Source organism: Epinephelus fuscoguttatus, linkage group LG20 (genome assembly GCF_011397635.1).
Source record: "Epinephelus fuscoguttatus linkage group LG20, E.fuscoguttatus.final_Chr_v1".
Lineage (NCBI taxonomy): Eukaryota > Metazoa > Chordata > Actinopteri > Perciformes > Serranidae > Epinephelus > Epinephelus fuscoguttatus.
The window spans coordinates 17,046,316-17,059,137 of record NC_064771.1 but is presented as its reverse complement, the minus strand read 5'-3'; the positions used below and the strand labels follow the sequence as shown (position 1 = coordinate 17,059,137).

The window sequence follows — 12,822 nt, the reverse complement described above, 5'->3', positions numbered from 1 at the left end:
AGCCTGTGTGAACTGTAGCCTCAGTTTCCTGTTGTTAGCTGACAGGAGTGGCACCTGGTGTGGTCTTCTGCTGCTGTAGCCCATCTGCTTCAAGGTTGGACGTTTTGTTGGTTCAGAGATGGTCTTCTGCAGACCTTGGTTGTAATGAATGGTTATTTGAGTCACTGTTGCTTTTCTATCATCTTGAACCAGTCTGGCCATTCTCCTCTGACCTCTGGCATCAACAAGGCATTTTCTCACTGGATAATTGCTCTTTTTCGGACCATCCTCTGTAAACCCTAGAGATGGTTGTGTGTGAAAATCCCAGTAGATCAGCAATTTCTGACAGATCAGCTCATCTGGCATCAACAACCATGTCATGTTCAAAGTCACTTGACTCAGCTTACTTCCTCATTCTGATGCTCGGTTTGAACTTCAGCGGGTCGTTTTGACCATGTCTACATGCCTAAATGCACTGAGTTGCAGCCACATGATTGGCAGTGGAACAGGTGTACCTAATACAGTGGCTGGTGAGCGAAGATTTCAAGTCAAATAACTAATCTCAGTTTTACCAAATTATGAGATATTGCAGGGCTCCCGTCACATACACTTTGTGGTACAGCTGCAATAATTTTTATTAATTTGAAACCATTTGATTCCTGTTCACAGATTTCTAATGAGCAGCGGTGCAGACGTCGTCATACTTGGTGTCTCTTTAATGATAATGCAGCGTCACAAAAACAACAAACAAACTCAAAGTTCACGGTTTAATGGGGACAAATGAAAACGGAACCAGGCATTTATGTTATCAACATATCTACATTTAATACAGTTTCTCAAGCTCTAGGATTTCTCAAGAAAAAAAAGAACCCTATGTTGTCAAGAAATAAAATCTGAGATACACGAGCAAATTATTTACACTGCCTGCACCCCGACATGAACCACCGACAGGCCTAATTCACCACAGACACATTCGCATGAAAAACAAACTGTAAACTAATAGCGCCGAAATGAAAAAGTGTTTCGAAGAGAAAGCCAGTGAACTCGGACTGAGGTATGGATGAGATAAGATGGTCGTGACTCTTCCAGCATTTCTAACACTGAGGAGGTTGGTGCTGTCATGCTAGTGAACCTCAGATCCCTGCGACGAGACACAAACTTCACACCGATGATTGTTTTACAGAAGCTGTTGCAATCTTTGTAACTGTGACTCTGTGAGGAGAAGGTGCGTAACATGAACAGCAAAAAGGTGAGACAACCTTGCCTTTTGCGAAGGAAAAGAAAATCCACTTCATGCTTGATGTGAGCATCCACTGTCAATCCAGGCAGACAGCACGAGCCAAACAAGACGTCCAAGCACAGTTTTCTGTTTCTATAACGGACACAGACAGCACAGACCATTCTCCAAAGCAGGTTTTTAAGCATCATCCCAAACAGCTGATGTCATCTATCAATAGTCAAACACTTTCAATTAATATCCAGCAATGTGAAAACGTTTTTTTTTTAAATGCAGCGGTTATTTCCATTCATTTTCTGCATCCAGTTCAAGGCCGCTTTTCATGAAAACCTTATATTGTCCTGATAAAAAACAAAAGATTGAATTACTGTAGGTCAAGCCTAAACCTAAAGAGTACATTATGCATACATTCAACTTATTTTAATTGTCTGTTATGGGGTGTGATTGATATGCAAAGAAAAGAAACTAACAATCTACTCAAAATCTTACAGTATGGTGACATGGGTGGGGATGTTTGAGCACCACCTGGAGGCGGAGAAGGGACTTGACTCCCTACAATTATTTTTCAGTCATCATCATGTAAATCTTGCATACAAACAAGTCCCCCTCGTTGAGAAAAGGTTTTTGGCATTTTAGGAACCACTTCAGCAAATGTACATTATGAAGTGGCAAACGCTCTAATGTTTAATGAAAAAATGACTAAGAAATACTGGAGTAATGCCAAATAAAAGGCCAACGTCTACATTTATTTAACCACCATGTGTAATATTTTTTGTAATATTGGTGGTTTGTGTGAAAAACTGGAGTGCAATGCTGATGCTTTCCAAGGATTGTGGCACTCAGAGAAAGAAGAGAGTAGAGACAGAGGGAGAAAGTAGAGAGACCTGAGAACATGGCCCCTTATTTAGAGTAAAGAAGGGAGTCAGGCTTGAGAGACTAGATACAGCAAGACGGAAAGAAAGAGGGAGTTGAGAGAGAAAGAGCAGAATGAAGGGGATTTTAAAGGGAGCAGCAGGCCATGAATGCCGAGCCTCGGAAAGTAGGGGCGGGAAGTTTTACAGCAAAGATAAAATGTTGGGAGTTAGAGGCAGACCCAGATACATGGCTCCCGTTTGGTAGTCCGTAGTGTGGCTTTTCCCGCTTGTGTAAAGTACATATCCAGGCAAGGGGTGATCTGTTCTCTATAGCCTCGTGTTGTCCAGGCTTTGTGTTGATGATGGAGAGATGAGAGGTTGCGGGGTGGGGATCCTTTCAGTAGTCCTCCACCCAGCCATTCTCCTGGATAAAGGCATCGATCACTTCCTTCATGGCCAGGTTTGGGATCAGCTGGTCCTGGGTCAGGGGGCTCCTGGTGACCGGGTCGAAATGACCCACTCGCTGCGCAGAGAGCAGATTGAATGCTAGTGTTAGCATCTGTGGGTGAATTTTATACATAATATATGCAGGTAAGACCAGTGTAAACAAACAGACCAGCTAACAAAAAGAAGGACGCAAATAATGGCTGTAAAGATTTGAATATAATCAGCGACTAAATACCTTTTATTTTCGTTTAACCACAAGGGCTGGGCAACGTGGACAAAAATTCAGGCAGACTGGCGATACATGATATATATCTCGCTAGTTTCTATGAGATGGGCTATATGTTCAGTTGCAAGTCAAACCTCACACAAAAACTAGCAGCACAGTGCTGGATTGCACATGTGCTGCAGTAATTTCATTCATCTCACAGACCGATTTAGCGTAGCATGTGAAACACATAGACCAATGTCGCACTGTACACTAATTAACAGACAGATTAAACAGAGTAGCAGCTCTGTGTCTCTCTTTGGGTGTTTTTACATATAGTCCTTTTCAAACAAACCGAACTCAGTCCTTGTGAAGTGCACTAAGAAGTGGATCAAGAGAAAGGGACTTTTCGTGTTCACGCTGTCAGTTCATTTGAAAGAGGACTGAGTTCTCTTTCTGGTTAAGTTCAGCTCTGATTGAGTCCTCTTTCTGTTCACACTATAGACTATATATAATATATATTGACATAGCTTTGTTTTTACTTTGACGTGTCACTGCAGTGCGGTTATGAAGCCCCTCACTTTCAGATGAACTTAGAATTGGAGGAGAAACTTAGCGTTTCGGTGCTGTAGACTGTTGCTGTTTGACGGATTCTACATTTCACATCTGGAGACGTGCAGTATCCTCCATGGACCAAACTACTCCTTGTCCTGCGTCCTTGCAAGCGTTACAGGCCGACATGGTTTCATCTGTTTTTTCAAGCGTCCCAGTGCAACAGCATGTGATCTAGAGGGCTGAATACAATAGCAAAGAGCAAAGCGAACCTGGAGCGCTTTGTGTTCACAGTGTACAATTTGAGTGAACCGCACTGCTGGCTTGAAGCAAAACGAACCGAACTCAGATCACCCCCCGAGGTGGTCTGAGTTCGGTTCGCTTCAGAGAGGTCTGAGTTCTCTTGGAGTGTTCACATAAGCCCAAAAAATGCTGAGTCACCACTCAGAGTCCACTTAGAGGGCTGAAAAGGACCAAGTGTGAAAACACCCTTAGTGCTGCTGGAGAACTTGTGAGTGGGGCAGAGCTGTGTGCAGAGTGTGAGAGAGGAGAGATGCACACTGGTATACATTATGTAAAGCAATGTCACCCTATATCAATATAAACAGTGTTGCCTAAATTTATATCTTGCTTGAAAATATATTGGTATATTGTACATAGTCCTTATATCACCCAGCCCTATTAACCACTTCTAAATATGTTGCAATTTAAATACTACTGAGTTTGAAGTAGTTTTGTCATAATACTGGAATTTCTTACTTCAATAAAATACCTTGGAAAACACTGATACTCATCTCTACTATTTCCGATACTATGGGGAAAAACTGACATTGTGTGCATACAGTTTAATTGCATTTGGTTGTTTTGTCTGCAAGTGTCTAATTTGTTGTCATGTCTATTACGTTTTGTTTCAACTTTTGCATTTTCAAAACTTAATGTTCACAAAATGGTGTTCACACAATTTGATAAAAAATTTAATTACCCTATATTCAAAGTCTATGACTAAATCTGTATTGTATTTAGGCACAATATATTAGTCACATCTTACTATATAATGATGAAAACTCCATCCACTGTCTGTGGATGTGTGTGTGTCTGTTCCACGTTTTTTTCCTCACTGACTTGGTCAATCCATGTGAAATTTGGCACAGTGGTAGAGGATCACGGGAGGATGTGAATGAAGCAATATTACATCAATTGGCCAAAGGGGGGCGCTATAGCAACCGACTGAAATTGCAAACTTTGAATGGCCATATCTCATGCCCCATATGTTGTAGAGACATGAAACTTTGCACAGAGATGCCTCTCCTCATGAGGAACAAATTTGCCTCAAGAACCCATAACTTCTGGTGCTATAGATTTTCCGCCATTTTGAATTTTTTGAAAAACACTTAAAATCGATCTCTTCCTAGGAAGTTTGACCAATCTGCATGAAACTCGGTGAACATAATCTAGGGACCAATATCTAAAGTTCCCTCTTGGCAAAAGTTGGAAAACTTACTAAAACTGAGCTTCTATAAGGCAATGAATATTGCGGAGGGCGTGGCTCATCACATAAAGGTGTATAACATGTCAAGGGTTTCACCGATTACCACGCAACTTTGTAGGCATATGACCACACATAATCTGAGGGGACCCCTCCATTATTGACCCCATCAAACAAAATGGGGGCGCTAGAGAGCTAATTTCTTGTCTCGGCCTAACCGCCATATCGATTTTTACTAAACTTGGTAGATATGTAGAACAGGACGCCTCAAGGTGACTGGAGAAATTTAACTCTAATTGGCAACTGGGTGGCGCTATAACAACAGAAAAATGCTTAAAAATGGCTAAAATGTGACCGATCGCTGTATTTTTTTTCTAATTTTTGGTATGACTAAGTCATGGTATGGTATGCTGTACATAATCACGGAAACTGTCAGTGTGTCATTCTGTCAGTCACTCAGTCACTCAGTCAGTCATTCTACCAGTGCGCCCCATTTTTAAGTCAATATAAAATAAACACTTTAATTACCTGCCTTTCAATGTGCTACCTCAACTACTAATGTACAGTTTTAGCCCACTAACTATCCCACTATTGGCAATGGTACTACTGTACTTTCAATAAAGCAATCGTACTATCAAATTCACAAAAACTCTGAATACAAAATGTCTGAATACATTGCTCTTCTTAATGGGTTCAGTTGACTATTTAATCTGCAATTTCCTATGACCTGTATCCCAAACACACACCATGTGAAACTGTACATGGGCAACTGTGCACTCAATGGGTATGGACTAGTAATATATTTATAACTAAAATACATATACTGGAAATAAACATTTTAACTGACTACTGAAATTCTAAAAATAAATTCAGATGGGTTGTTTTCAAAGTAAAATACTTCAGTGATATAAATTCAGCGGTATTTAATTTTCGACATTAAGTAAAATGGAAATCACTTAAAGCGATCACGGTTACAGTGATCAACCGCTTGTATGGATCAAAAAACTTTGGACAGAATCAGTCCTATACGAATGCCATTCAAAACATTGCTTGTAGTAATCAAGTATTTTGCTTACAGTACTCACTTTGGGGCTTTTCATATATGACAACATATGGAAAACATGTTAAAACTATGGTAATTCTATTTATTTTTTATGTTTTTACTTTACTCCCATGACACTTTGCATCATGGTGCATCAAAGTTTGAAGATATAAAAATTTCCAAAAAAAAAAAAAAAAAAAAAAAAAAAAAAATATATATATATATATATATATATATATATATATATATACACTCATACAGAAGTAATTCCTCCCACTCCCACAAACTCTCTATTTTCTATGTTTGAGATGCTCATGGGTGTGTATCCCCACAGCACTCAGGTGAGGTCGGGGCTTTATAAAAAGATAGCAACCAGGTGCCAGACTGACAGCAGTTGGTATCCAGGAGAAACAGGACAGACAAAACTCATACAGCATCGCGAAATTCCACGAAGTAAATCTGTTTTATAGATCTAGTTTTTACTTTCTCTTTCACTGGCGAGCATGTTTACAGTAACCAACAATCCTGCACAGTGTACCTCTAGGACTGATAGTCATGGCTGCTAGTGATGGAGACAGGAAATGAACACACACAGGGAAAGGACCTGTGGTTGAAGCTGCCTTCGTCCAGTGGATTGATAATGCTGGGTCACGTAATGAAACAGCTGTACTGTATAGTGTATTGTACTTGAAACGCTCACTAAAATTCAGTCAATAGTAAGCTATCCATTTCATTATTTTAGATTCATGTAATAAATACACAAATGTCAATTAGTTAGTAATCTGCATGAGACATAAAGAAAAGAGATGCCACACAGCTGGTTCAATATCAGTGAACTTTCCCTTTGTATTCATTGTCTTCTGTGTCGATCAGCAGTGATGTGGTGGTTCACTTTTGCACTGTGATCTGTAGCCTATAGTTCGGCTTTAGCTTCTAACTATCTTTGTCTTTTTAACCTGTTGTTGCTGCTGAGTCAGTTTGACATCCTGGATATATCCTTCAAACACAGACTGTAGACCCCTCTGTCTGCTTCTCTCTGGAATCCCTTTCATTTTTCAAAATATCTGATCATATTTCTTCAGGGAGTGCAGTTAGTTACAGTGTGGGTTCTTGTCGGACCATCACAAAGGGGTGGGGCTTAGCGAAGGGTCAATTCAGCTGCTTAAAAGTCGTGAATTTCTGAGTATCATGTGTTCATGTCAGAAGTAAAACGAAATCGATGGTTTTACCTGTAGGTGCTCTTCTATGTCCTTACGGTCGTAGGTGATTCCACTGGGTGTGATGCAGGGCTCCCTCATCAGCTCAAAACTGATCTTCCCACACAGGTAATCTGGGATCTCCCGCTTCTGAATGAACGACAAAACGCAACAGGGGTCACACTGATGGAATCCTAAGAGATATATGGATATAATTTCCAAATTGCTACCATAACACTGTGACATAGCTTGACAAATTGCTGCTTGCCAATACTTTACACATTTATGTCCTCTGAAACCACATTACTAAAAATAAACATAGAATCAAAAAGTTTAAATAAAATGCGCAATATAGCAAAATGTATTTCATCAGAAATTCCATGGTCTATAATAAACCCCGTGTTCATGTCTTCTGTCACATACAGGAGAAAAACACCCTGTTGGCGGTCAGTGTGGTGCCACTTCAACTGACAATTACATGACAACTACCTCAGTTCAGTCAACACCTATCTATAGCAAGGATAATTAAACGCTACAAGCCCTGGCAAACAAATAGTGATGGTTACCATAGAAACAGCTTGGACTGGAAATAGGACATAAACTGTCTGTTTATAGGTGCATGTTTTCACAGATGCACTCAAGAGAATTAACGGCAGCAAATAATTTGAATTAAGACACAGGAACAATGCAGACAGAATGCCCGCATGCTAAAATTAATACATCTGAACTGAGTTATCATAACTGCACACAAATTTGAAGCCTATTTCTCTCGTTGCTATGTCAACGATCAAAAAAGATGGTGTGAAGTAGGTGTGTACTGTTAGCAAAGATGCATTTGTGTGGGTGAATGTGATCGGCCTGTGTTTGTTAGCCCTGTAATGGATGATGGTGACCTATGCAGGATGTTTCACTGCGCTCTGCCCAGTGCATGCTGGGATAAACTCCAGTCCTCCTATTATAGGAGGACTATGTGAAATGACTGAATGCATGAATACAAGTATGCTCTATTACATGCTCAATTGATGGTAATGATAATGGCTTCATTTGAACACTCACTTTTCTTTTCTCATCCACTTGAGAGAAGAGCTCATCCATGTCCATTAGATACTTGTCCTAAAGTAGGTCACATTCCCATGTAAGCACACACATTCATAAATATTCAGTTAGAATTTATAATTACTAAATTTGTTCATTAAAAAACATGACAACTGAGTAAATCCAAGACATATAAAACATACATGTTTTGATGCAATCTTGGCAGCATCGCCTCCATTTTGATTGTCGTCCTGCTTCTCTTTGTATTCTTCAAGTTCTCTGCATGAATACAAAGTTATTATAAATTACCCTTCCACCCAGAACAAATATTATATATTTGACTGCAGCTCCAAAGTCTCACCTTTCCTTCTCAGCCAGTATGAGCTTAGTCAGATAAGCATGTAACTCGTTTTCCTGGTTGATGCGCTTCTCCTCAATGCTATTCCAACGTTTCTTCTTCGCAATGCGTAAGGCGCTGGGGATGTCATCTCCGAAGTTCAGCCTCTGTTCTTTTGCCAGGTTATAAGCTGTAGAGAACATGACAACAGCAACACTGGTTTACCATTAAAGTGCTTTCTTTTTGACATCTCTTGTTCCGTAGAAGGCATATCAATATTTAGACATCTAAAAATTTCCCTTTAACTGTAGGCTATTACTATTTCAATGATAGAAACCCTGATAAAGCATACAATAAGACGTCCCTGCAGACATATGCTGAGGAAGAGCTGATAAAAAGCCACTTTACCGCTAGAGTTAAAAAAAAAAAAACAGAAACACGTCGACTTCAATATAGAATGAGGAAATATATAAGAAAGATTAAGCAATATATGAGCAAGCTGCTTTAACACACTGCCACAAAATGTTGCAAAAGTTTCACCATCCTTTGGTAGTTTGCTCTAACCTTTCTGCAGGTTGCCGATGGCCTCATCGTAGTTCTCTAGCTCCAGGTGACACTGGCCCAAGAAGAAGTGAGCTTTGACTGACTGGCTGTCCAGCTCCAGCGCGTGCTTACAGTCTGCCAGAGCCTTGTCATGTTGCTGCAGCTTCACATGGCACAGAGCCCTGTTGGTGTAGTAGACTGCTACCGATGGATTACGGTTCTGGGATACAGGACATAGTAGACAATACACATGCACTGTAACATCATGGCACTGTAGACTAGGCTTCACAAAGGAAATGCATCCATTGTATTTCTCTAACAAAGACAATACTGTTTGGCTGTGTTTGGTTAAGGTGACACCATTCCACCATTGCTATCATTTGCTGTACTCACAATAGCTTTGCTGTAACATGTAGCAGCCTCCTGGTACTTGCGGCAGAGGAACAGCCGGTTCCCCTGCTCCTTCAGCTCCTGCGCGGTGGAACTCTTCTCCGGGCTGCCGGCCATCTTCTCCACCGGCTCCGCGGGGCCCGCCTCGCCCTGCTTCCCTATCCTGTTCCCCGTCTCTTCGGCTGGCTAACTGACAGGTCCAAGAATGCCCTGTCCCTCCTGGATCTCACACACTGGATCGGAGACACAGTGCATGTATAGTTATGTCAACATTCACGGCGTGCATTCACTGCAATGCACCTGCAATGCGCGTCTTGGGGCGAATTAGGTGCAGTCCTTGATGCCACCCAAAAGGCATTTGTTTAATTCGCTGACTGCGCACACAGCTCAAAAATACAGCGATGTGGCTAGACAGCCGGCGAATTAACTATTCATGTGACCGACATCAGCGGTTACTAAATGAGCAATACAGCTAGCTAGCCAGCCATTAGGAAACATTATACACTCACGGTCCTCTCCGTTAGTGCAAGGCTATTTAACTGTAACGTTACACCACTGGTATACAATAGTAGTTTGAGGTTGTACACAAATAACGTTATTAAATAGTATTAACGCTTGACACACTAACAGTTGGCATACATGTGTTTTAGCAGCATGTAAAAATAAAGAGTGACAATGTCGTTAACTTTGGTTAACAGCTATCAAGAGATCGGTGCTTAGCTTGATGTTAGCTAGTTAGCTAAACTAGCATAGCAAGCTATGTTGTCGATTTACGCCGGGCGGTTGGTTAATAAGAAGACAGCTCTGCCCGCTCGATTGTATTACTTACAGTGACAAAATTAATCAGCAGGTGATTGGACTGTAGTTATTATAAGCCTGAAAAGTCGTCTTGACATTTATCTCACATTTACCTCAACGCCGCTAGGCAACCTCAGAATACAGACAAGAGCTAATGCTAGGTTAGCTCGTTAGCTACACAGCCTATTCCGTTTTGTTTATGCAACTTCGATGTAAGTTAGGGTTTGTTTTTTAGATCTGAAGTTAACACTTCTTACCTTATGGAAGGAATGTTACATCCAGGTGAAACAGACTTTGTATGATTTGATATCTTAATCGATATTTTTTCCCCCATACAAGCTGTCATGACAGGTTGTTGTTATGCTGACGTCAAGCGCTTACGCGACGTAGACGGAAGCCGAAAGGACGTTTTTTCCTCTCGACAGAAAAAAGAAAAAACCCGGAAAATTGCCACCTTCCATAGATTTTTTTTCCCCGCAAGGAAATGTTAGGGTGATTCTTTAAGTGTGGGCTATTTTTATACTTGATTTTTAAAAATTATTATCATTATTAAAAAAAATCAATATTACAAAACACAATGTTTTTAATACAATATTTTCAGTAATATAATACTGGTATTGTCATTTCCATTACCATGTATCTTTCTGCCACAATTTAAAAAGCGATGGGAACGACTAAAAGAAAAAAGAATCTCATGACATGTTGCTAATGTCTGTTTTTATGTTGGCATTAAATATAGGCTACACAAAAAACACAACAGAAAATGCAGTTTGTCTTATTATTTGTACATTCACAGCTGTTTGGAAATGACAGCCACCAAAAGTGTCCTTTCTTTCTTTCTTTCTTTCTTTCTGTCTGTCTTTCTTTAGGATCCCTGTTAGCATCAGTATGCACTTTGGCTATTCTTCCTGGGGTCCACAACACATACAATCATACACATTTATACACACAACAACAAAAACAAAAACAGCTCATCTCACTGAATAAATCATATGCATACTGAGGAGAAATAATATTATCATCCTCTCAACAGAAATTCAGCCAAGTACAAAATCAATAGTAATTCATAAGTGACATAAATCATTTGTTCAAAGGCCTCCTTAACTAATAACTATCATGTGCTTTCTCACATGTAATTCCAAGGGAAACAAAGGGTTTAAAGTCATTCAAAGTAGATCACCAGATTTACAGATTTTCTAGTGTATTCAAAGATGACGTTTCAACAGAACTTGGAATCTTTCATTACTATTCTCTAAGACAATATTTGCTGGCAGATCACTCCACTTGACTTGATCATGGCTCTGTATGTAACAGTTTTTTGCAGAGTACTTGTGTCCCTCCATGAAGCTTACTGTCCTCCGGTCATGTGCTCACCTGCTGCATGAGTATTGCTGTGGTCAGCAAATAGGGTGAAGTCAGGTAGTGTGTGACACTTTTGGTAGAAAAAATCAACATGCCACATAGCTTACCTTGCAAGTTTTGGGACCAGTGATTTTTTTTTAAAAAACATTTTTTATTTCAGACCAATGATAATGATTGTTTAATGTAAAATACATTTTAGCAATGCAATAACATGTTTGTTGTAATGTTCTAATATTTAAAGAGCCCAATATGTAAAACTTTATGTTCCATTTCACCTGATGACATCACAAATCACTGGACTTCCCCATATACAAACTGTAAAAAATAAAAATATATCTTAAAACACAATGCATTTCATTAAAATGAGTATTTATGTGTCATTTGTATTTGAAAATAATATTAGATACATATTGAATTCATAATTAAGCAGTATTTACTGTCCACAAATCTGGCTCAAGAACAAAGGAAATGTCACAAAAACCACACATAAAAGGCCATTTTTAATATCTGATATTTCTATGATCCTTTTGGTTTCAAATAAGTGTAAGAAAAATTAAAAGAAAGACATGTGGGTGTTTCCTCTCAATTTCTGACAGTAAAATTAAAGTAATAAATCAAACATATAATGAATGTCAGTGTCCTTGATTGAGCACAAAATGTGTAAAAAAAAAAAAAAAAAAAAAAAAAAGTTCTATTTTGAAAACATTTTGATTTGATGATGATTCCCCCATGAGAACAAACTTAAAAATGAAAAAAAAAAAAAATCCTTAACCTGCTCTTTAAAGGCTACTATATCTTTACAGGTTGTGTCACAGCCTATACTGTCCATAATTTACAGCATCTATTCCCCTAACAGGAGTTGTGCACCACAACACAAAATAATCACCAGTAGATGGCGCTCTATAATCAAAGTTTTATCGAAACCCAACGTTTACAGCGAAGCTTCTGCTAGAATACACAGATATAGAAGTGTTGGAGAGGTTTGAAGCACTTGAAGCCCTCAAGCAGTAACCAATTCAATAATCAAAAACAACCTGAACACTGGGGAGAACATTAACATTAATGTAGCCCACTTACAGCCTCCTGTGACAGAAAATTGTGACTCCTAAGTGAGGATAATAACAGCAACAAGTTCCAAAATATTCAATTTTTTTTTTATATGTCATTGCTAATTTTTTTAGCGGGTAAACTCTGAGACCTCATGACAATGGTCTATTCATTTGTAGGTGGCATATTCAGAAAGAAAAAAGGCCAGATTATGATCAAGAATTTAGTATGTATTATCAGAGCCATCCCACCCACAGAGAGATTTAACCACACACACACAAACAGATCCATAGATGACCTTTATAGGCCTTT

At 39.3% G+C, this 12,822-nt stretch overlaps 1 protein-coding gene across 1 annotated transcript; it reads right to left on the bottom strand.

Annotated features, from left to right (window-relative positions):
- Nucleotides 1-732: 732 nt before the first annotated feature.
- Nucleotides 733-10,492, bottom strand: stub1 (STIP1 homology and U-Box containing protein 1). The gene is made up of 8 exons (XM_049563685.1): nt 10,359-10,492; nt 9,307-9,536; nt 8,935-9,133; nt 8,395-8,560; nt 8,237-8,312; nt 8,055-8,111; nt 7,032-7,148; nt 733-2,593 (listed from the first exon to the last, which is right to left on the bottom strand). Exons 2-8 carry the CDS (start codon nt 9,418-9,420, stop codon nt 2,468-2,470), a joined length of 855 nt encoding a protein of 284 aa, XP_049419642.1. The 5' UTR covers nt 9,421-9,536; nt 10,359-10,492; the 3' UTR covers nt 733-2,467.
- Nucleotides 10,493-12,822: the final 2,330 nt, after the last annotated feature.